At 36.2% G+C, this 26,564-nt stretch overlaps 1 protein-coding gene across 2 annotated transcripts; it reads left to right on the forward strand.

The window, feature by feature from the left end:
- Nucleotides 1-432: 432 nt before the first annotated feature.
- On the forward strand, nt 433-26,213 carry LOC149837606 (phytochrome-associated serine/threonine-protein phosphatase). 2 transcript variants are annotated; one of them, XR_016431913.1, is made up of 10 exons: nt 433-623; nt 2,755-2,901; nt 3,037-3,104; nt 21,177-21,234; nt 22,633-22,743; nt 22,857-22,907; nt 23,873-24,016; nt 24,107-24,202; nt 24,285-24,458; nt 25,846-25,981. XR_016431913.1 is itself a non-coding variant. In XM_090006143.1 (10 exons), exons 1-10 carry the CDS (start codon nt 543-545, stop codon nt 25,927-25,929), a joined length of 912 nt encoding a protein of 303 aa, XP_089862269.1. In that variant the 5' UTR covers nt 433-542; the 3' UTR covers nt 25,930-26,213. The 2 variants fall into 2 exon arrangements, 1 of the variants encoding a protein (XP_089862269.1); XM_090006143.1 differs by having other exon boundaries at nt 24,285-24,356; nt 25,846-26,213.
- The last annotated feature ends 351 nt before the right edge of the window (nt 26,214-26,564 follow it).

Here is a 26,564-nt window from a genome sequence, read left to right on the forward strand (position 1 = left end):
TGAACACATATTATATGAGGCAGGTCGAAATACAAAAATGATATTGAAATTAAGCATATTTTTAGGCTATTTCTTTGGATGAGAGGGCTGATGAAAATTCTGCAGTGCCCAAATCCGAGTACTGCTCACCTTGGCCTGAACTCCTCTGTTGTTGTTTTTTAACGGTCAGTGAGGGCATTGGTGTTTTTCAATTTTTTTTTTCTTCAATACATTTATTAAGTTAGATTCTGCGGGTGATTTTTCCGTGTAAATATAAAAAGCAGGATAGCTCCGTCGTAGCGGAAAAGAAAGAAAGAAGGGTGGGAGAGTTCCAAAGAATACAGGGTTTATTCCGTCATAACGTGTTTTGATGCTTGAAATTTGGGAGCCCCTACTCAAACACAGTAGTCCCTCCTTTAGGCGCACGCACGCGAGCGAAAGCGTTTTACCCAAAACACCACAGAACCTTCGTCTCCCCCCCCCTCCACATAAAACAACAACCGAAGAGAAAGAAAAAGAAGTCGGAAGAGGGAAAAGGAGGAAGGGGAGATCTAGGGCTGGCGATGGATCTGGATCTCTGGGTTCACAAGGTGAAGGAGGGTCAGCACCTCATGGAGGATGAGCTCCAGCTCCTCTGCGAATACGTACGTCTCTTTTTTCGTTTCTCCTCCTGCATTATTTTAGGGCATGCAATATTTTTTCGCGTTTTGGTTCCGTGGAGTACTGGGAAACGCGCCTCTTTTTTGACCTAATCTGAGTCTGGATTCCCTTTTTTGATGAACAAGCCCATGGTAGGATTCGAATATGGTATCATTCGGTTAAGGCACTGCAGCTCTATCGATTGACTGGAAATTTCTTCTCCTTGGATGGCTGCTGCTGATGTAATTTTTTTTTCTGGCTTTTTGTTGTCTTCAGATATGCTCAGCATGATAATACGCTGATTACTATGTTATGATGCTTAGTTTTTGTATTTAAGTTCGCTGCGCTGTTTTTGGTGGGTAAAAATGGGTTCTGCTTTATAGTTTTTTCGGACGATCACCTTTTTTTTTCTTTTTCCCCTTCTTTTGGAGGTTATGGGAAGTTTCGCTTTCGTGTTTCATGGAGGGGCTGTTGGTTTTGTGTGTTAGCTGTCAAGAATTCCTTCTTGCAGTGAACTGTTTTATCTTTCTAGGGGACCTGGGAAATTTATTTTGGGTTGCGCCTCAGGTGAGGGGGGAATGGTTTTTTTACTTTTTTATGTATTATCTGTTTGCGGTCGAGGCCTTTTCAGTGGCATGGTTGTGGTTGCTTTTTGCGTGCATAGTAGTATTGTTTCCTTATTTTATCCTAAGTTGCATAACATTTTTTTTTTCGAAATTGCATATGAATAGGGGACAGGTTCTTCTTCTTTCGTCTTTGGTATCACAGAAGTGATACTTTGGCTGTTTTCTTCAAGTACCATGTGCGAGTGAGATGTTTGATATCATTTGATTTGAGCAATTATGTCTGCAGAATGGAAAATTGTAGTTTTCAATGCTAGTTTTAAAGCCCCTGTAGATGATTATCCGTTTATGCAGTTTCTGTTTTCTGCTGTAAATAGATGATTGGTTAGTGCTGAATTTGAAGGTTACTAGAGCATTTCCTACTTGTTTAAATTAATGTAACCTCCTTCTCGAGGGACTCTTTCCAACAAGGTCTTTGAGAAGCTGAAATGGGACAGTGAATGACTTGCGTGGATAGTTCCATCAACTTAGTAGTAGTTTCTAATTCATTGAAATGAGAATAACAAAGAATTTGCTGGATTTTTCTATGAACAAAAATATAGTTCGCCCTAAAAAAAAGTCAAAACAAGACATGAACGTTCATTGTGATGAATATGAGCTTTTTCTGCAGCAACTTCCTTGTTTGCTACATTGCTGCATACAAAACAGCCACATTGTTTTCAAGTCAATTTATCTATCTGTACTTTAGTACTGTTAACAGATGATCATGCTATATATTTTGTGTGGGTATGTGTCTGTGCATGTGCACGTGTGATGATTATGTGATGCATTGCATGCACGCATGTATAGGAGCAAAACAGCATCCATGACAGATGGAATAACAAATAAAATATGAAAAAGCCCATGCTATTTTTGAAGATAGTTGCTAGTTATTGCAATTGCTCACATATTTGCTCTGTGGTATATGTTCTTGTGCTGCTCATTATTTTATTACTAGGGGTTGGATATACTTAGAAATTAAATAACTGAGATTTTATTTTATTTTATCTTGCTTCTTTTTGGTTTGCGCTTCGTCAACATAGGCAAGTGATAATTATTGGAGAAGGGTTCGTTATGTGGTGGACATTGACGAGGAATGGTAAATATTGAAGGGCTTGGGCATACATGGGCATGAGTAGTAGGGTCTTGCTGAATTAATTTGCATCATACCAATGTTATGCAACACCGAATTTTGTAGGGCCTGTGGCCATGGGATATGATGTCCTGGGCTTGGTGATAAATTCTAATAAATATGGTTTGGATGAAGAAGGGAATTTCCATAGTTTCCTTTGCACCATTGACTGGGAATGGATATGCCAATCATTCCCATGCTTATGTATTTTTAAATTTTGATGACTTCAGATGGGTTGCATTTGTTTTCTTCCGCCAGAATTTTGGATGCTTATTGCAATTTTTACTAATGTATTGGAAATGATTTTTTTTGTTGCATACGTGAATCAGTTATTTTCTTTATGAGACACCTATATTATCTTTTCATTTTTTTAATCTTTTTTTTGGGTACTTTACTGTCCAGGTGAAGGAGATTCTGATCGAGGAATCAAATGTGCAGCCTGTTAATAGTCCAGTAACCGTCTGTGGTGACATCCATGGGCAGTTTCATGATCTTATGAAGCTTTTTCAAACAGGAGGCCATGTACCAGAGACCAATTATATCTTTATGGTAAAAGTCATAATGTACTAGTTTTTGTCTAACAATCTAAGAGACAAAATCTTGTTTTTCTAGCACTGTAACCTCCATCCCTCCTATGCATCTTCCATTCAAATAATAATGTCAGGGGCTTTACAAAATAAACAGGGGGATTTTGTTGATCGTGGGTACAACAGTCTTGAGGTCTTCACTATTCTTTTGCTTCTTAAAGCAAGGTATGCTCCATACTTTGGATTGGTAATTACTTGAATTTCTTGACTGTCTTTCTTTTGATTACTTCATTGTTTTATTATGTGAAGCTTAAGAGATTTGAAGGACATTAGATTTGAACAAGCCTGTACTTCCAGTTTTCTGTCTTATTTTTATCAGTTAAAGTGCTTTAAAACTTTGCTCATGTCAGGATGATGTTATGAATGCTGACGTGCATCTCTTCATAGTATTTTATCAATTACTATTATGTGCTTTCAATTGTCTATCAGTTTGATATTCGTTTTCTTCCGGCTATAGGAGTCATGGTATTATCATGTGTTTTTTAATATGTTTAGTTTAGTTGGTAGACTCATTATCTTGGTAGGAAAAAAGATATTATCAAACTCTTTACACTGCTATATTTTGATCTTTTGGGCTACCCATAACATTTGAGGATGTGTTTACCAGCTTGAGCTGCTTGCATTGTTTCCAGGTCACTCACTTTTGCCATAGTTTTATATTGGATGTGTACAAGTTCTTCATTCTGATTCTGTTAGTTGTTGACTGATTCTGTAAAATTTGTCACTTTTCAATCTCAATTTCGTTACTTTCAACCAATTTTTTATTCAAGCATTTGATATTAGATAGTTAAACATTACATCATACTTATGTTTTGTATAAGCACATTTTAGCATTCCATTTTAGCTGCTTAAGAAAAATATTTGGTCATTTGTCATTAAATAATAATTTCATACATAAACTTGTTTAATAGAATATAAAATTTTAAATTTAATCAGGTTGATCAGTTTTTAATTGCATCAATGTTGATTACAAAGCAGTCTGCAGTTTGATCTGATCAATTATGGTTTTGTGAAATGTACTACTTTATCCGGCAAATGGATGCAAAAAAAATGTATTGGTTTTCTAGTTTTAAATATCCTATGCACTTCAGATTTAATGGCAGATGTTATAATTATAATCTTGTTTTGTGAGGTTTTTCACCTCTCACCTGAAAGAGAAGCCAAAATTTCATACTCTTCAACTCAATCAGTTACTATTATCAAGTTCATGAGACCTGTATAATTTGACCAAATTTGATGCAAGCTGTGTCATGAGATGGAAGACGAAGCTTTATGACAGCACATGCGTTCACCACATGTAGACATTTATCAATTTTGGGATGAAGTGCTTTTGACATATTGGACAAAAGTGTTTCTTCCTATTAGCTCTATGATACTGGAGAATATTAACAGAAGATTGGACTGAGTGTCGTCCATTAGAGCTGATAAAATTCAACACTCAGAACCAGCACCAGTCCAGTGGTTACTTGCTTTTGGGAGATCCACTAAGTTGTCCAAACTAGGCCTCCAAAAAAAGGAAAAGCTCTGCTGAATCTGAATTTTGTTTTGCTAGAATATAACCATTTGGATAGAAACTTTGCGAAGTTTATTACATCCTATGTTACCTTGAGACATCAAGGGCCTGGTGTGTTGGCATTGGACACAGTGGCTATTGATAACCTATGTCACATGGACACTTCACTTAGCATGTGTATCCCGTACTGACACGGCCTGACACTCGAACACTTCAACAACTTAGTCAAACCAGTTTCATGCACAGTCAACATTGTGCCATTTACTTTCTCTATTTTCTTTTATAATCTTATTTACTTATTTCATATTTACTTGAGTTATTTTTCTTTCAAAATTTGTCATCAGTTACATTACATTTCAATTTCAGCTTAGTTTCATTTTTTGATGTTCCTAATTGTAGTGATTTAAAATTGTTGTTTTATACACCCACACACATATTTACATCTATGCATGTGTACGACCGTGTCCCCATGTCCTAATTTTTTGAAAATTATTGTATCAGAGCGTATTCGCATCATGTCTTGCACCCGCATCTGCATCCATGTGACATAGTTGATAGCAACCACGAAGGGTCTACAAATGTCATTTACCATTTTTCTAACACAAACAGTTGGATACCATGGATGCTCCATGTCTTCGACACTTTGATTTGAAGTGTAACCCGATGACTTGATAATACTTTATTATATTGTCGAACCTGTTGTGTTTTTGTTTTCGTGTGTTCGAATGGGTTGGAGAAAAGTAGTGGTTGAGGGAGTTGTTAACATCATGGTTTTTATAGACATCGACAAATTCACCACAAATTTGTACCACTAATAATTCAAACATGGCATGGTGATGTCCTGGCCACTTCAATCTTTTTGTGAAAACCCACATTAAAAGAGATTTATGTTCCCAAAGTAAAACTATTAAACGTATTATTATTGTTATTATTGCTTTTATTATTCTTATTAATTTGATAATGGCAATGTTGTGAAAAGCATTGAGGCGTAGCGAAGTGCTCCACCAAAAGTTGAGGTGAGGCGTAAAGCGCAAGCCTCAATTTTTTTTGAAAACTTAAAAAAAAATTTAAAAAATATCTAAAAATATAAATAAATAAAAAATGCTTTATTGATGAAGCAAAAACCAATAAGAAATAGAAAATCTCAAATAAATACCAAAAAATATGAGCTTAACATGTAAAAGTAACATTGATGCAACAACTTGATCTATGTAAGTATCTAAGAAACAAAATACAAACATTCAATAAAAAATTAAGTAACAAAATCTCTAATAATCAAATTTCTCAACATCATATCATCATCAGAAAATACATATTAGCTTTAACGACCAAATGCTAATGTATTTATCCAAAACTCTCCAAAATGAGAGTGGTACAACATTCACAAGTGCAAATAAAGAACCTATGATATGAATTTGGGCCTAGGCTTTTCTTGTGTCTCGTCATCATCAATATCCAAGCCTTCAATGTCATCATCTAAGAAATCCATATAAATAGGTTGTCCTTCATCCTCTTTCTCTGCCTCTTCATCATCTGCACATTCTTTCTTCATATCCTCAGTCACTTCTTTTGCTTTTCTTTTTCTTTCAATAAAAAATCATATATTAAATACTTATTGTATATGATTTAAAAAATATTTATATTCATAGTAAGGTAAATGGAATATAACTTTACTTAGAGCTCTTGAAGACCTATCTTGCCTATAACCACTTTGTGAATCATGATGTTTAGTGACTTTTCAATAGGCACATACTCAATGGTGTTTATGTCGGAATTCGGGTCCAACCATGAATCTTCTAACCAATTGGGATCATTAGGCAACATTGAATCTTCCTTCTCCACAATCCACTCATCATTTGAGTTTATGTGATCTGGACATATAGGGTCTTTGGTAGTCTTCCTCGTATTTCTCTCCCTTAACTTCATATTGTACTTGACAAAAACCAATTTATTCATCTTCTCTTGTTCAAGTCTATTCTTCCGTTTTGTATGCACCTATAATTCCAAATAATTGATATCAATTATAAAATAATTAAACTCATACAAATGTATTTCAAAAACAAAATACAAAGACACAGACCAATGATAAGGTACTCCAATTCCTCCGATGTACTACACGTTAAACTTAAAACTCGAATTGCAAAATTCATCAATTCAGGATTTTCGTGCCCAAATGAACTCCACCGATCAACTGGATTCGAATAAAACAATAAAAAAACGATAAAAACATTAAGAATGTTACAATTAACAAAAAAATAAAACATAAATATAATATTAACAAATAACAACATAAGTGCAAACTTACCAGGACTTTTTATTTTCCTTGTTGTAACGACTCCCTCTCCACCAAACAACCTCTTTGCCTTTTTAAATGCATCGATTTGTGTTGTAATTTTCAATTGAACATTTGCATCAGAAGCCAAATTTTCAACACAATCATAAAAAACACTCGTAACTTTTTCATTCGGGTTAAAGTTGTCAACATAATGAAATTAATGATTTAAATAATAGGCAGTTGCTGCATGCAAAGGCTTATGGAGTTGCAAGTCTAATCGTATGTCAATGATGTCCTAAATATGTTTATATTTTCTTTCAACATTATCAAGATTCCAAGCAATTTTCTCTTTTGCCCTATCCATTGTCTCGTACAAAAATTTCATAGCAGACTCATCCACATCTACTAATCGCAACACTTTCACGAGAAGCAACATAACTTTAATTGCATATGATATGACATTTCAAAACTTATGATCGTTCAAAACGATATAAGCAATGTTTTTAGCATCAATTTTTTTTATAATAATTAGATTTAAAATTTGAAAACAAAAATATCGACTTCAATTCTTTCTTGTAACATCGAATGCTATGAAGCGTGAGATATGATGTGGCAAACCGGGTGACAGCTAAACGTAAAAGTTTTCTTTGTGAACTTTCTTATCAAATTTAATATCCATGCATGACTATAGATATATCTTATAAATTTTTTTGTCTTTACTACTGTATCTTTAAAAATTGATATATTTTTAATATCTTCTAACATCAGATCCAAGCAATGCGCTGATGGTGTCCCAAAACAATATTTTTTCTGTTGTTAACATATTCTCAACTGTCACATAATTTAGTGCATTATCAGTAATGAATTGCACAAACTTCTTTAACAACTTACACAAATTTGCAACAGTTTTTTTTATGTCGTTGATGTCAACAGACTTAAAAAATATTGTCCCTGATGGGTTGTTTACATGAAAATTAATTAAGTTTCTTCTCTTTTCATTTATCCAACCATCCATCATAATGGTGCAACCAACTTCTGGCTATTCCTTTTTGAACTCTCTTAAAATTTTGTAAGTACAGTCTACCTCATCATTCAAAATCCATGTTCTGATCTTGTAATAAGAAGGTGATTTGAACTCTCGCTCATAATTTGCAATAGCTTCTACCATTGGATCAAAATATGAAATGTTTGTAAAGATTAAATGATGGGGCATTAGAATAAAAAAAGCTCACAATGGCATGACATACATTTTTTCCCTCATCTCTTTTGAATTCTGTGTTTATTGTGGTTTGTCGTGCTTCTTTGTTCACAAATTGGTCCATGGGACCAGTTGAGCTTGTTTTTGCAACACTACTTGATCCATTGACAATCACATTATCCCTTGCTGATGATACAAAATAAACACTCCTCTCAACTTTGTTCGTCTTATTTCCTTTCCTTCTGATCTTTTAGATGATTCTGAAAAAACCTTTTCACATCAAGTAAAATCACTTGGCACAAGCTTACACCATGTTTTGTACCAGTTAAGTGATGTTTCATATTGTAAAAGTCTCAAATAGTCTCTTTATGACAATAATTGCAAATTACATGTCCTATGAGTTTGATATCTTTAGTGAGATTTGAAACTTTAGTTCAATGATTCCATTATACATCTCTTCTCATTGTTCAATTGCAAAAATGCATATAAGAAAAAATATATATTAACACAAGAATTTATAAAAATTCAAAGAGTTAAAAAAGCGAGTCAATGCTTTATATAATCCAATGAATTCATATTCATGTTCAATAAGAATCAACATATATTACACAAGAATTCCAATTAAACATCCACCAAAAATTCCATGTTGAAACAAATTATATAACTGAGAAAATAATTATATAATTAAGAAACTAATTGTACAATTGAGAAACTAATTATATAACTTAGAAACAAATTATATAACTGTGAAAAAAAGTATACAAAATAATAGGATTGACAACAAAATATAACGTCCTAACGTATATGTATATTTGTTTTCTACACAAATACACTCAAATTTATATAATTAATTAAATATATAACATATATATAACCTATGTCACATGGGTGCGGGTGCGGGGATGCGGCACTTCCAAAAAACCTGGGTGCGGGGGTGCGGCAAAAATATATATATATATATATATATATATATATATTCTAAAAATTGGACATAAATGACCTTGGGTGCTTTGACTGCACCCAGGGCCAGGTTGACCGCATCGGGTGCGGCACCTAGTTGGAGAATCCCTGTGACATATATTAAAAAAAAAATTCTTGGCAATTTTTTTTAAGTTCGAAAAATTGGACCAAAATTACCTTGGGTGCATTGACCGCACCCAGGGTTGGGTTGACCACACACGTGTCGCATCACGTCGACGCGGGTGCGGCACCCTGCTAGCCGAATCCCTGTGACATAGTATATAACTGAGAAACTGATTATATAAGAAACTGATTATATAACTAAGAAACTAATTATATAATTGAGAAACTAATTATATAACTTATAAACACATTATATAGTTGTGAAAAAAACTACACATAACAGGATTGACAATAAAATATAACGTCCTACCATGTATGTATATCTGTTTTCATACAAATACACACAAATTTATATAATTAGTTAAATATATAACATATTTATAACAAAAAAACTGATTATATAACTGAAAAACTGATTATATGATAGAGAAACTAATTATATGACTTAGAAGCAAATTATATAGTTGTGAAAAAAGCTACACATCATAACATGATTGACAACAAAATATAACGTCTTAACGTGTATGCATATCTGTTTTCCACACAAATATATACATATTTATATAATTAATTAAATATATAACATATATTACTGAGAAATTGATCATATGATTGAGAAACTAATTATATGACTTAGAAACAAATTATATAGATGTGAAAAAAACTACATAGCATAATAGGATTAAAAGAAAAAAATGAATTATATAATATATATGTAATATACACCTGTCCAAACACAATATATATATATATATATATATATATATATGTAAAACTGAAAATAGAAAAAAGAAAAAAGGAAGGAAAACAAAGAAGAAAAACAAAGGGAGTGGTGGGAGAGAGCTCAGAAGAGGAGAAAAAATAACCGAAAAAAAAGAAAAGGGAAAGAGAAAGATGCGTACTTCGGGTTGGCGGGGTCCTTCTCGCAGTGAGAGAGGGAGAGACGAGAGAGGCGATGACTCAACTCTGGTCCTCCTTTTCCCTTTCGGCAGAGAGAGAGAGAGAGAGAGAGAGAGAGAGAGAGAGAGAGAGAGAGAGAGAGAGAGAGAGAGAGAGAAGCCCCATTTGACCCATTAATTAAAGGAGCACACCTCGCCATGAGGCGTACGCCTCAAGGTGTATGAGGCGCATGCCTCAGGAGATATACGCTTTTTGGCTGCGCCTCAAGGCACAAGGGCCCTCGCCTTGAGGCATGTTTTTAACACTGGATAATGGGGAGAAACACCACATTTTGGTTTGGATGTCCCATTATAGGTTGAGAGGTGCCACGGGATTGTGGTTTTGTTTTGGCGAGTGTAGAACTTCAAGAGTACTCTCCCCCTCCCACTGGAGTTAGTTTCCCATTGGCTTTAGCCTGGTGGCAAGGGACACATGCCTGGATATCGAACTCTCAATATTCTTCAACTTGAACACCTTAAGCCAACACACCTAGCAGGTGTGTAGAGCCCTTGTGGCGAGTAAGTGTATTATTTATTCCATAAATTTATTAGAGTGCCCATGGTGGTGCTTATTAATGAATGAAACCACTGTGTTATTTCTGAATTTGTTAGGATATGTTTGTGGTGAACTTGTATGTCCACAAAAGGCCATGGAACTTGAAAGTTCCCTCTCTCATGCCCTTCTTTTTTTCTTCATATTGTGGCTTTTATAATGCTCTATATGTGCTTAGAGGCCCTTGACACTTCAAAGTAGGAACATAAACAGGTCGGATTCTGTTCATATGTAATCATTATTGAATCCCACCTGATCTAATATTGCCTAATCGAGTTCAAATTTGGATGAAGAAAAGCTAATGTCGAATCTGGATCCTAGTGCTTAAGTGTCTTGGTATGTCTTTTATATGCAATTGTATTTAAACATTTGATAACATGTGTTCTTATACATCATTCACTTTTTCTGAAGGATCAATTATTAGTATATTATGGATGTTATTGTTGTAGCATAATCTATGTAAAAAGAAACTTGATTTATTGTTGGTTCACTGTCGTCAACAAAAATATGTTTGTGGCATCATAGATTAAGGCAGTATTTTTTATCAGTAAATAAATAAGTTATATAAAAGCAGATGCACTTAAACGACCCTAACTGACCCTCATAAAAATAGTGGATTTTTTTTTAAAACAATTGCAGAAACACTCCCAAGGATCTGGGGCACATCACAAATTTAATATTACGAAACCACAAACCATACCGTGCATTGAATCAATCGAAGAATAAATCAAACTTTATTAGTTTATCAAAAAGTTAAATATCCAAGACATAAAAATCATCTATATCAATTCAAGTGATCCTATCAGAACCCAAACACCATACACCGGTCACAAGTTTCGCACTCTCCAGCCAACTAGTCTAAGGCATCATTGAGCATCTGTGTCTCTAAAACAATTTTAAGAAAATGGGTAAGAATCAAAGTCCTTATACGAATTCCTTTAAAAATTCAAACATTAAAGGAAATAACATAAACAAATTCATGCATAAATTTTAGAGGAATATCACAAATAATATCTTACCACAATCAACTTACCATTCAAGCATTCAACCACTTATCATGTAAAATCAAATATCGTGCAAAACCAAATATGCATAAATGCATGAACTAATACTGAACAGTAAAAGTTGTATGATTCAATACACATGCATGAATAATTTATTAAGTTATTTATTAGTTTCTTTTGCATGCATGTTTCTATTAAATGCACACAAGTTTAATTTTCATTTTTTCTTAAACCTTTGGATACTCGAAACAGGCACAAATTTCCGAAGTTCAAATTAGGTTCTCTGTTATAGCTTAATACATAATTTATATTTTATTTACTGGATTCCACACTTATTCCTTAGGAATCAACACCATCTTATCAGAACATTAGAAATCAACATCTAATGTCGTGACATCAAACCTCTAATGATACCACTTTCTTGTTATACCAATAGCTACAATCGAGTCAACAACACCACCCTTAGACAAAGTGACTGAATCTCTCTAAAACCATTGCCGATAAGTGAAGCATTATTTCGTGTTCAAGGGTACAATCACACACAGAGTTTTAGTATCTTCACGGTCCCCATGACCGTCATCCAAGATTCTCACACTGTGAAAGGGACATCAATGAAAAGATTAATTACACAGTTTGCTCTTAAGTTTTTTACACAAGAACCGTTTTGCAAATCAATATGCAAAGTCAACAAATTTTGGGCCCTGACCCTCACAATTTGACAATGTAATTAAATTTGGAAAACCAATAATTTTCAGAAATAAATTTCGCAATGTATAAATAAAATCAACCACAGTTGGTGCAACACATGCTCTTGGCCTACACGTCCCGCAGTGGTTCACATCTTACCACCAATATATCTCAAATAAGATTCACACAGTTTCCAAATAAGTTCACAATGCACATTCAAAATACAAAAAATTAATGCACATCTAGCCAAGTACATACGCATGCAAATAGATGTTTGCAGACCATACTATTCATGATCAATTCAATGTATATAATCAACCAAACATGCATATATCATAGTCATGCAAACAAATTATTTTCAGATTCATGCGTATGATATGCACAATTACAAACTAATCAGTTTAGGATCAAATTTATGTATCAACTCATAAAATACATATTTTAATCATAAATATGTACATGACCATCTTCATGTACTCAAATTTGCTATGCAGGAAATTTTCAAGAGCCAATCAGGTTTATGTACATACTCAAATCATGTACACCAATCGGCAAAACAAAACATATCGTTGTGCTGGTCCGATTCATAGATAAGCATAACACCAATTAGACTGTTCATGTACATGGATCGATCACTCAGAAAATTAACTTATTATGACTGGTCATAAATTATCAAGCCAATAGTTGGGTTGTTCAATGTGCATGTCATATACATGGGCCAGCCAAGCTGAAATATACGTGTTAACAACATGTTGGCTGATCCATGTATATGATCACATTCATGTACATTGGTCGGCTATACCTGAAATAAATCTGTATTAAACATGCTGGATGATTTATGTACATGGGTCAACCAGATATAAAATAATTAGGTAATCAACATGTTGGTTGATCCATGTACATGATTATAATCATGTATATGGGTTGGCCAGACCTGAAATAATCAGGTAATCAGCATGCTGGTTGATCCATGTACATGATCATAATCATGTACATGTGTCGACCAGACCATAAATAACCATCTGATCCATGTACATGAATAAAACCATGTACATGAGTTGGCCAGACCTATACACACATGGACAACATGCTCGCTGAAATCATGAACATGGGTCGGCCAAACAAAAAAGAATCATATTATCAGCATGCTGAAAATACCATAATTTGAAACTGAATATTCATAAGCATATTTCACAAACAATAACATGGGAAAAATAAAAAACACTTATGAATATGAAATCGATAATTTGAAAACGCATACAATTTTTTTTAAATAATTGCGGAAACATTTTCAGAGACACGGGGCCTTTACAGTTTCACTCACATTGAATAACCCAACCAACCACAAGGGATCTTACATTTATCATCTATACCAAACCAAACCAAACCAAACTTTTATTGAATAATTAATGATAGTTCTCGAGACAATTGCATAAGAAAATTCAGAGTGCATAAACAATTGAATGTAAAGTAAAAGTAAAGAAAAAACTGAGCCATGTTGTTCCTCTATGAACTGTCCAGTAAAAGTGTGACACTCGTAGCGCTATCAGAAGCTAGTCGCTTCACTGATCTTCTGCGGCTGCGAAAACCATAAAAAGTGGGTCTCAGAAATCTAAAGAATTTTGCGTACGAATCTCTCTAATGAAATAAATGAGCATAAACAATACATATAAGATTTCATGCAATAATTCAGAGGAATGCAATTATGACAATTACATAATTCAAGTAAGCATTCATGCAACATGGAGCATTTATTAAGCATGAAAGAACATTTAAGCAATATCAAAGATCACAATTTAACTAAGTAAGACATTTAACATGCTTTAGGGAACAAATTATACATTCACCAATATTTAACAGTTAAGGGAATAAGTAAATCTACATGATCTAATGCATAGCAGAAATATGCATGATTTATGTGCAATGCATGAACACTTTATTATCTTTTCTTAAAGTTTTCATTTTTCATATACATCCTTATTAAATGCATACAATTTAAGTTCCTTTTTTAATTACCGTTGCCCGCGGATACACCAAACGGGTAAAATCTTCGAGGCCAAGGTAGGTTTTCAGGGTAGCTTAGCACACAATTTGTATTTTATTACTGAGTTTTAAACTTAGCCCTCGATCGAAACAACCTTCGGAATATTAGACCACCCATCTAATGTCGGGGACACCAGAGACCACCTATCCACAAGTGTCACTTTTCTTGGTATACCAAAACAACAGTTGTGTCTAATACACCACCTCCATGCAAAGTGACGGATTCTCCCTAAAACCGTGGACAGGAGAAGAACCTTAATATCGAGTTCATGGGCAACAACAACACACACGGAGTTTTTGTATCCTCACGGTTTCCCCAAAACTGCAGCTCCAAGAGTCCGGTACTCTCGCCGAGACATCTTAAAAAGTGTATTACACAATTCTTTTATTTTTATTAGATTATTATTATCCCATTTCTTTAATATGCAAATTCAGCATGCAACAAAGGCAACAACTCACATCTACTCCTGCGAGGGCCATCACGTGACTCCCACCCGTGAAAACACGTAAAACAGTGCAATGCATTGCAAAAAATATTAATGTGATTTTTGCGATGCATTTAGAATAAATAAAAGAACAAACTACAGCTCGAGGCCCACCGGCCCATAATGATCCATTTCGATCATCGATGCACCATAAGCAAAAACCATAACCACATGCCACATATGAAATAAGGTCACATGTTTTTCAAATGTACATTCATATATACTAATTTAACCAATTAAAATGTGCATGGAATATAACATCCATATGCATGTATATGCTATCCCATGTGTATATTAAGTGTGGTCATTTATGCATATGCTTTTATGCAATTCATACACTTATGACAAGTGCACGTGATGCAATCTCCCACATGTGAACAATCATGCAACTGCCTACACGCAAACCCACATAAATTTCACGTGTGCAGGTGCATTGCAAACAACTAGAACTAACATAATACTAAAACATTGTCATGTCAAGCTAGACATATGAACAAGGCAGTCCTATTTTCGGCATGTGTTCCACTGAAAATGCATACACTTAGTAACTCCCAAACACTTCAACAACCTTCAGTATTTGCCTAGCATTTTCAATTATGGAACGGAGCTTTAATTCCGATAACAGGAAGCTGCCAATGCTTCCTGGTGCTGTGACCTTTTTCTCACTCAGTTTGGCAACCACAGTTGGGTCAAAACCAGCAAACACTTCCCAAAATATATGCCTTTTTCAAAGGATAGCTGGCCATGTAAGTTCAGCCAGTGCTCCTAACAGGGATAGCAATTCAAGTAACTTCTTATCATCATGGACCGACACTCCCCATTCTTCATCATGAAAGATAACATAACATGGTTCTGAGTATTCAGAACAAGCAGACATCATGATCAGTAACTGAAACCAATTTACAAGGTGCACTCTTCACACACACACACACACACACACACACACCACACACACTTTGCTGCACCTCTCTCTCTCATGACAAAGGAACATGAAACTTTTTAAATATCAAAATACCTTAGTGTAGCAGTAAACTGTACCATAGGTTAACCTGTTTGCGATGCTTATAAAAAGTTGCAATTTGTAAATGTTCTTTTCATAATTTAGCAAATTGAGAGCCAAAATAGCATGGGAAAAGTACAACAATGTATAGGCATCAATTACAAGTAGGCTTCTTCAATGTAATGTCGTATTCAGCTAGCGCTACTCTTAATATGCTACGGCATATTGAACAACATATTAAACAGCATATTGCAATATCAACCATGCATAGGCCAATGAATATGCACAGGACCTAATCATGCATTTCCATCAGATAATCAAAAACTATCATTAGACAAAAAAACAGGAACTCAAACATTGCAATATGTTCTATTTGGATTTATCCGAACCCTATGAAGAGACAGAGGTTGGTTAATTGATTTGATTGAGTCCGGTTATACTCTCATAAAGGGTGTAAATTTGCCCAATTGCGCAAGGTGAAGTGTACAATTACATGTGCACAAACAGGCATACATATCAACAACTCTTTTGCATGAAATTTCCAGAAATATACAGCAGGCAACCCATTCATCGTCATTCATCTACCGGAACTAATCAGACAGGCTGCGTATCAAAGAACATATACAGATACTAAAAAATCGAAGTTCTGAACATTCTAATTCGATTACGCATAACATAGGTGTTCCCACACCTCCCCCCACCCGCCTTTTTTTTTTTCAATCGATCCTTGGCAGTTGGAATCCCCAAATCGAGCGATTTGAGGTTTCCGCCAGCCCTCACAGCCTCTCCTTAAATAAAAATCGAAAGCCCCCTTTTAGCCGAAATCGAAAACCCTCTTCAATGCAGAAATCCGACCCCCCCCCCCCCTTCTGCTACTGTCACGAGAACCCTGTTATGTTTTCTAGAGTAGACCTAGAGATCTACCCCTTTTCCAATGGATTTCCATCTAAAACATACATGGAAATCCCACCTATACGCGATTTCTCATTTGAAATCAAGAGAGGAGACTCGTACCTCAAATTGACGCTTGGGGGTTGTTGTCATTGCGGGAAGGGGATTTGCCGGCCACCGATCTTTTGTCGTGAAGGGGCGATCAAGAGGGAGAGCGAGAAAACGAGGGAGAAAGAGAGAGGCCGGCGTGGGAGGGAGTGTAAGGAAACAACTTTGAATATATTAGGTTCAATAATGAACCAATACACATGCACATGAAGTGCGAATATACCCACTAAAGGGGAAAACACAAGCACATAATGTGCTAACACATAAACCCACAAAGGGGCAAAAATGCCTATAAGGCATAAGTTGATATTATTGAAAAGAGGAAGGGTGTAACACCCATTACATGGAGCAAAGGCTCCTTCAAAGGAGTAGTAAATACAAAGGGGAGAGCCCCTATTTATACACTCTCAAAGGGACCACCTTGGGGGCTCCCAAAGGAGACGTTGGAGAGCCCCCAACGGTCACATTTGTGACCGTTGGGGGCTCCCAACGTCTCTATTGGGAGGCCCCCAATATGGTACGAAAAACAGAAAATAAAAAACAGAAAATAAAAGAAATATTACAATGTATATTCCAATTGGAATATGCGTAAAATGACAAATTACAATAATACCCTTTAGGGTATTTTAGGAAGAGAAAATATATATATTTATATATATACAAATAGAGATACGTATACATATATATGTATACGTATCTTTATATATATATATATATAAATATATATGTACATTTAAGGATTATATTTCAACATACATATATGTGTACGAGTACACATATTTTAACATGGAGAGAGAGAGAGGTGTCGTCGCCCAGAGGTCACCGGTGCGATCGTCGGCCTCCCTGGTACGCCTGTGGCTGCGATTGCTTGAGGTCGGGGTCGCCGACAGAGACAGGAGCGGGATGGGCAGAGAGGAGGAGCTTTGTGCGTCGCATGAGAGGCAGAGAGAGGGGAAGGAGAATGAGAAAGGGAGAAAGGGGTTCGGGAGAGCCCCCCTAAATAGCATGGTGGCCCCCAAAAAGGAAGGAGGGGATGGGTTCCCCCCCCCCCCCCTTTCACTCTGGTGGCCTCGCACTCCCCCTGATAGCGTTAGGGTTTTGAACCCTAACGCCTTCCCTCATCCTCCCATTATCGGGTTCAGCCCTGTAGCGACTGAACCTTATAACCCCCTTTTTTTTGTTCGTTTCACAGGGCACGGGCCGGATCTAAGATCTGGGATCCAGGCGCGGTCTAGATCCGCAACATCTTTGCGAAATGGATCCGCAGGTCGGATCCAAATGGATCCAACTGTGGGTCCTCATGCAGTTTCATTTATTTTATAGAAAATTTTCTTTTCTTATATATATACATATAATCTTATATGTATATGTATATATAGTTCCATTGTAGATCTTGGATCCTAAACACGGATCTCAGGCCCAAATCAAACAAATTACGCATTATAAAAAAATCAAATAATTATCGAAAAATAAGGTTATTACATCCCTACCCCCTTAAAAAAATTTTGTCCTTGAAATTAGAACGTACCGAATAAGTGAGTAGCCCCAATCATCAAATATCAAACGCTAATGATCGGTAACTAAGACGATACCTTCGATCAGATTAGTCTGATCTCCCTGTGTGGTAGTCGTAACAGCATAGACTCTCCCGTTGGTCATTCGCTGACCCTGCTGCTTTTGATGCCTCCACTGTTGTTGTTGTGGTTGTTGTTGCTGTTGTTCTCTCTGAACCGCTGACTTGTTCGGACAGTAAGGAGCAATGTGTCCGGGTTGCTGGCATTGGAAAAAAAAACCTTGAACATCGAGCAAAAACCTGGACGATGGCTTTTGTTGCACCTACAACACATTGATTGAGCCTTCCCTTGCTGAGGTCCCTTCTGGGTCTGCTGCCTCTTGCCTCCCTGCTCCTTTCCACCTGCGGGTGGGTTCTTCCTCGCACCACTAGCCGAACTACCTCCATTGTTGCCTTTCTTCTGCGAGTCGCCCCTGAACCTCTCCCATTCCTCGTTCAGGACTGTCGCAGTCTCAATCGCCTCCGCCAATGTAGTGGGTCGACCTCCCAACACCCGTACTTGGAGTCCGTCCTTCAGCCCGCGTACATACTTCATCGCCCTCTCCTTCTCATTCTTGAAGAGGTTCAGACAGTACCTCTCGAGACTCCGGAATCTAGTGGTGTAGTCCACTAGACTCATGTTACCCTCAGTCAAGTCGAGGAACCTCTGCTTCATCTGCTCATCGGCGTAAGAGGGAAAATAAGCGTCCAAAAACTCCTCCATGAACACCTCTCAGGGAATCACGTCCATGTCGGCGAACTTCACTCTTCGTAGGGTGTCCCACCACTTCTTGGCATCGCCCTTCAGACGGTATATGCCAAAAGCGGTCTTTCTATCCTTGAGGACTGGTAGGACGTCAATCGTACACTCAGTCTCCTCGACCCAGCTCTCGGCTGCCTCTGGGTTGACCTTTCCTGAAAAAGTTGGCGGATCCAACTTCAGGAACCTCTCGAAGGAAACATCGTTTGTGTTTGAAACAACCTCAACAGGAGGGTCACGCGCAGTTGCCTACGCAGCCTGTGCCGTCTGCATGGCCTGTGCTGTTTGCGTCGCTTGTGCCATCATGGTCTCGGTCAAGGTGTGAATAACTTTCATCATGAAATCCCTCTACTCCTGCCAGTTCGCGGGAGCACCAGTGGAGGACGAAGCACCTCTGCGTGAATACGACATCTACAATGCACATATTTTTCGCACAAAATTAGACCCTTACCGATTTTATCCCCTTGGGGTTGATCCCGAAAAAAATCTTTTATACAATTACATCAAGATTCTTAATGCACACTATAAGAGAATTAATCATGAGAACAAACATGCCTATGATATTCAATGCTTAATTAAAAGTATTAAATAGCCTTACCAGTGAAGGAGATTGCTATGGAGTACGAGGCACGACTTGCTGACACTTCAGGACAAAGCTCACTTACCAAAACTAAAACTTAATGCAAAAAAAGATGATAAAAATGTAAGATTTTGTAGTGGCTCTGATATCAAACGAGTTTCAAAAGAATAAGATTTTCTCTGAATACAAACATAGATCCAACATAAGATATTGATCGGAATCTAAATATAATCTAATTAAGAAAATCCAAATCCATTTCAAATGTATATTCGAACTTAATGGATTCATATCCAGGGATATGATTCCAATCCCAACATATATTTGAGCCTTAATGGATCCATATCTAGAAATAAAGTGTCACATTTGGATAGACATCTAGCCAAACTCTAATCCTTTTGCACTCGTAGGTAGAGGGCCAAGTCATGGCATTTATCTTCTTGGAAGGTGCCATGGCATAGTGAAGCCATGAAGAAACAGTGCTTGTTCAAAAGACTTATCTATGCACATCTTTTGAGTTTTCTCTTCCTTGGGAAGGTGTCCAACTTGACCTGGAGTGGGTAACATTGACCTGATAGGTATGTACCAGCAGGTTGTGTTTTACCTCTATTGGATAGAAATAAAGGGCATAAATATGAGTACTTTTCGAAATGGTGGGGACCACTTGCTTAGGAAAAAAAATAAGAGGGATTTTGAGGACTTGGAAAGAGTTACAGTAAGATTCATTAGGGCATAGCAAAAGGGATCCTGTTTAGTGAAAGAGAGAAATGGGGGAATTTGGACTTGGAATGGATTGGGGATGAGGAGAATTTGGACAACTATGAGACCCTTGCACTGGAATTCTCTTTATTGTTTGTCATAGTGCGGTATTTTACTTTCTTCCCTTTCTTTTCTTTGCTCCATAGTATGGTGACTTCTTGTTGCCTTGCTTTTCTCTATTAAAGCTTACTTTCCTTTCAGAAAAGGAAAATTCTCTTGCCGTTGAAGTTATAAATGAAGCAGAATTTAAGTGTTTTTCGAGGAAAACATCAAAACTATCAATTTATGAGAAATTTCCATTTTGGTCATGCCATCATGGACATTGTGGAATGCTCCCTCCCTTCTCTCTCTCTCCCTCTCCTTCTTTCTTCCTCTTAAACCTAGATTCATGGTTGGGTAGCTTAGACTTTATAATTTGAAGTGATGAGATTTTTGATCTACATGGTTTGTTTAGTAGGAAATGAGCTTTTAATCATGTGATTTGTGACATATCAAAAAAATCTTTTTAAGGGTTTCAAAAATCAACCGCCCAAAATTTACCAAAACTTCATGACTCAAAAATCATGTTCATACGCCAGAAAAACATGACCCATGGTTTTATCCTTGACAAACAAACCATGTTGAACTTATCTATGTGGTCAGATCAAGTTGATGCAGCTGGTACCTACACTTTCCAGCTCAACAGTTCCATGCCTTTGTTAGTACCAAATATTAACCCTGTATAATATGCTCAATTGCATGCTTCTAATACTGTTGCTTCTTTTAAAATACCATACACTTTGCCTTGTTGATTGGCTGAAATTGTCATCAGATATCCTGCAAACATTACCCTTTTACGTGGGAATCACGAAAGCAGGCAACTGACTCAGGTATTATCAATATCACCATGGTACCTCCTAGTTCTGATCTTATTAGATTGTAGCTTATAATATTTATGGTTTAAAGAGCATATTCTTTATGTTAATGCTGTTTGCTATGAGGTTACTGCCCCTCGTTTTCTGTTCTCTTTCTTAGGCATGCATGTTTCTCATATTGTTTCCTTTGTCTTTTGCATCTTAAATCGTCTTTGTTCGTGCAAATTACATGTTTGGTGAAACTAATATGTTACAATGTTAGGACAAAGTATAAATGTGTTTAAGGCAGGGAATCCTGCTTTTACGCATAATTGATGAAGATGCTTCCTTGAAATGCCTCTTTTCCTTCTAGACCAATTTAGAATCCTTGTGTATGAAAATTCTTGCCTTGAATGATAATGCATTAAGTTCTCCTCAGTTGTAAATGTCACAAAAAGCTTGATTTCACCAAGTTTGTCAAAGATTCTCTTTTTTTACAATAGAAGCAAGATGCATGGAAATCAACTGTATGCAACTAGAATAAAGTACTGCAGTAACTTTTTGAAGGCATTTCAACTGAGCATGGCCGTCATACATTATAATGAATAAAAGATTAAGGGACTAGTGGCATCACAGACTAAGGGCAGGATGGAAGCTGCATCTTCTTGAAGAAACAAAAATGCGCAGCAGAAGAGGTTGTCTCTGATGATTCTTACTCTTTTTGTGATTAGGCTTCTTAATTCTATGGTACTGTAATAAGTAGTCTAGACATTGGAATAGATAGAAAAGCAAGGGGAGGTCTTGTGAAATATTTTTGATGAGAAAAGGTGAATAAGGCGTTTGGAGGAAATTCACTACCACATTACAACATTAGGCCCCATTTTCACATTTACTTTGGCACTATAGATTTGAGTAATGCATGGAAATAATGAGATAAATGAAAGTCTTTCATTGTTTGTGTCACACTTGATGGTGGCTGAATATGTAACTTTATGGTCACTTGTATGGTCTGACAAATGCTCATCTGGATAAGCTTGTGATCTAAGTTGAGGTTGATTCCTCAACTATTTTTAATTATAAAAACTCGAATAAAATGTTTATGACAGAACTCTCTCCTTTGATAAAGACGGTTGTATTGAATGCTCCAAGCCTCCAAATAAGGACCAAAATAATAGTACACTAAAAAATTCTTCATAAATCGATGATAAACCCAAAGAGAAAGTTTTTGGTGCACTGATGTTTGGAAAACTGCGTGTGTTTGTTTCTTAAGCTTTGATTGAATTGGTTCTAGCATTCTACAGTGGTATAGAAGTTGTACCTGGGGGTCCTTTATTTGATAAAATGTACCAAAGCTTGTCCACATGCTCTTAATATGCTGCAAATTTACATCTACTAGTTTTTCCTAATATGTTTTCTCTTGTGTCATGTCATTAGGTCTATGGTTTTTATGATGAGTGCCAGAGGAAATATGGCAATGCAAATGCATGGCGGTATTGCACAGATGTCTTTGATTACCTGACCTTATCAGCAATTATTGATGGAACTGTAATTCCTTTCACCCATGCATATCTTAGCAGTTCAGGAAGTTAGCTTCTTTGAAGATAGCAGCTTTGTTTGAGCTCGCTTGTTATTCATTTATAATTTTTTTACCATTTTAGGTTCTTTGTGTGCATGGCGGTCTCTCTCCAGACATTCGAACAATAGATCAGGTTATTCTTTGTTCCATCTTTCATAGTCCAAGTAAATTGATGACTTGTTTTAGTGGTGTAGTGCCATCACATTGGGATGATTAATGTGTTACTGAGATTATGTTATAACTGATCTACTTGAAATTCCCTTGCTTTTTAGCATCTAAAGTCTAAACAGATTTTACATATGTGCTAGTGTAAAATCAGTGTTGAAAAAATCAGCACATGTTTGTATTAGACTTAGTTGTCAAAAGCAGTGCCCAGGCAGGTGGACTGAGCGCAGGGCTACCATTTAGGCTTATGGGTGTAGGCGGTAAGGCCTTGTTTTCCTGCTTAGGCTTCCCCTAGGCTGTCCCCGCCTAAGCCATGGGGACATGGTTGTCATTATCTTTTTTCCTTTTATTTTTTTTCTTCCTCCTGCCCCAAACTCTTTTTTTTCTCTGATCTTTTTCTTGTTCTTTCTTTCTTTCTTTTCTTCTTTCCTATATGTGTGTGTGTGTGTGTTGGGGGGGGGGGAGGGGTGTGTGTGTGTGTGTGTATATATATATATTGTACGATATAGATATGCTTTATGTTTAATGCTATGCAATTTTATGAATTTTACGATATTTTACACTGAATTACACACATATGCTTAATTCATAATTACAATCATATCTTTGTTACTAAATTTAACTATTTATTGTAATGTTTATGCTTTTCTTGATGTTTTTGTTTTCTTGGTCCCACCTAGGTCGACTAGTCCTGCCTAGGCCCTGACTTATCCTTTTTGGGGTCATCTGCCTAGGCGCCGACTAGCACTTTTGTCATCTAAGGTATTAGACAATTTGAAACCTTGGAATTACTTTTGATTTTGTATCTGTTTCATTCACCCTGTCCTTATGGACATCTTTTTTATGTTGTATGGGTGTTTTTTTTTTTTGGAGTTATTTGTTGGGATTTCCTTGGATATAATGATTTGAAAAATCTTAAAATGCCTTTTTCAGATTAGGGTCATTGAAAGAAATTGTGAAATCCCACATGAAGGACCCTTCTGTGATCTGATGTGGAGTGACCCGGAAGAGATTGAAACTTGGGCTGTTAGTCCACGGGGTGCAGGGTGGCTTTTTGGGTCGAGGGTTACATCAGAGGTATCTATGAGCATTTGTTTGGTCAATGAGATTAATGTTGATGTTTATTCTAAGAGCTAAAGCTGTATGAACATTGCTTTGTTTTGGTAGTTTAATCATATAAACAATCTGGATCTGGTATGTCGGGCACACCAACTGGTCCAGGAGGGTCTCAAGTACATGTTTCAAGACAAGGGCCTGGTAACGGTGAGTAATCCTTGGAATTCAATATCCTAGTCTTGGGACTGGCTTGGCCTGTCATTATTCTGAGCTCACCTTGGTTTTGCAGGTGTGGTCCGCTCCAAATTACTGTTACCGCTGTGGAAATGTAGCCTCGATCTTGAGCTTTAACGAAAACATGGTATTCTTTACCTTCAAAACCCTAGTTTAACTTTGCTCATAGTTTCTACTACAGGACCGTTGGATTTTGGTGGCTTAAATGAGGCACTGAATTTTGTAACAGGTGTGTGTGTGTGTGTGTGTGTGTGTGTGTGTGTGTGTGTGTGTGTGTGTGTGTGTGAACTAATGCGTGAACTGCGATTTTTATGGATTTTTTGTTATTTTCTCTTGAATATAACCGTACGGATATGATCTACATGCTTGGTTTTATAAGAACCTGCTCGTGAATCATCCAATTTTGATGCATAAACTAGATTTTTTTTAAGGCTTTAAAATCAATATCTCATAATCTTCATAAATATTCAAGTATTCAAAAATTGCATCTTTTTCATCGAAAGCACACGATCCAATGGTTGATTCCTAGAAAATTCACCATGCCAAGCACATCCACATGGTTGGATTTGCAAAAAAAAGTGTTAGAAATGCTCATATTTCTAGTTCTCATATTCTAGTGACTATATATATATATATATATATATATATATATATATATATATATATATATATATATAGAGAGAGAGAGAGAGAGAGAGAGAGAGAGGCTGCCTACGCCCTTAAGATGCAAACAGCCATCAAATGGGGGTTTTCAGCTTTTTTTCTTTTCTTTTCTTTGGAAATCTGATCATGGGGATGTATCTACATGTTTGATTTTATGGGAATTGTTCTTGGATCATCCGATTCTGACATGTAGGCAGGTTTTTATAGTCTTTAAAAATGAATTCTCCAAAAATTTTCAGAAATATTTGAGGCTTGATAAAACATAATTTTTTGTTCAATAAACATTTTCCAATTATGGATTCCTAGCAAATCAACCATCTGAACATATCTATGGGGTGAGATTTGTGAAAACACCCACATAGCCCTGTTCGTTTTTTTCTTGTCTTTCATAATCTTTTCTCATCTGCACCAATGTTAAAATCGGTCCGAATCGCCGAATTCAGATTGAATCAGTCCAATGGTGATTCAAAAGGGGCCGATTCAATTCATTTTTTAAATGTTTTTTAAGGGGGTTAAAAAATTGTTTAATATTTTCTATTGTTGAATGACATGAGTCATCTGATGGTAAAAAGTTAATTTACAATCGATTTGATTTGATTCTTAGGTTTTTTTTTTTTCAAGAAATTGATTCACTTAGCGAACTGATTTTAACATTGATTCAGACATAATTTCTTTAATCACTTCTGTCTCTCATATATATAGTGATTCCCTTTTGGTTCGGACTAGACCTCACTTGGCTGAATACAATATGGACACATGGGTATAATGATATGGAAGCTATGTCAGACAGGGACATGGCTGCAATGTTTAATTGTGTATGTTCAAATTTAGAGTATAATGCTATAAAAGCATGATAATCATCTTAAAATTTTGGCATTTGTTTTTATCAATTTCTAAAATTTCTATCATTGTACTTTTCTTTTTTAATTTGTGCTTTATTTTGGAATATCCAGGAGAGAGAGGTAAAGTTCTTCACAGAGACAGAAGAAAACAATGCAATGAAAGGGCCAAGGACAGGGGTACCCTATTTTTTGTGAGAAAGATCGATTCTTTGCCTCTGAGTTTCCATGTCCTGTAAATTAGTCTGACCTAAGGTGATTCATTGTGCTACGGAAGGCGGATGTAATAAAAGCCTCAGAGATCGTCAATTGTCCAGTACATTTCTTATTTGTTAGTCCAAAGTCTGTTATGTGCTTCTTCCAGCGGTTTTGGAAATCTCTCTTTTGTATATCTGTGCTTCTATTTATCAACTATCCTGTTGTTTCTTGTACGTTGAGTGGTTTGTATGTTAATTTCAGTTTTAGAAGTTCAAACAAGCAAATGCAGTCTTCACAGATTGTTGTGATTGTCATGGCTATCAGGTGGAATTCAGATTTCTGCAACCAATTAGGTTTGCTGATTTCAGCTCAGTCTAGCTTTTTCTCTGTATATTTTTCAGGATCTGATATTCATAGTTCTCGACTTTAATGTTTAGAGTTTTAGATGCATAAATTAGTGCTAGTTTAACATTCTTTCACCATCTATTCGGTTTGATCGTTTAAAGGTTGGAGTCTATTCATGATTCGCACTGTTGAAGACCTATATATGTAAATGTTATTGCTGCGACAAAGAAAACACTAGTACCAAAACCCCCTGTGGGTTTTGAACTCGTGTCATTCACAGTTGCTCATGA

The sequence above is a fragment of the Nuphar pumila genome, chromosome 5 (assembly GCF_984573655.1).
Source record: "Nuphar pumila chromosome 5, dmNupPumi1.hap1.1, whole genome shotgun sequence".
Lineage (NCBI taxonomy): Eukaryota > Viridiplantae > Streptophyta > Magnoliopsida > Nymphaeales > Nymphaeaceae > Nuphar > Nuphar pumila.

Coding starts and splice junctions, on each gene's coding strand:
- LOC149837606 (XM_090006143.1), top strand. CDS start 543: ATGGATCTGGATCTCTGGGTTCACAAGGTGAAGGAGGGTCAGCACCTC. Junction 624..2,754: donor TCCAGCTCCTCTGCGAATAC/GTACGTCTCTTT, acceptor TTTACTGTCCAG/GTGAAGGAGATTCTGATCGA. Junction 2,902..3,036: donor AGACCAATTATATCTTTATG/GTAAAAGTCATA, acceptor CAAAATAAACAG/GGGGATTTTGTTGATCGTGG.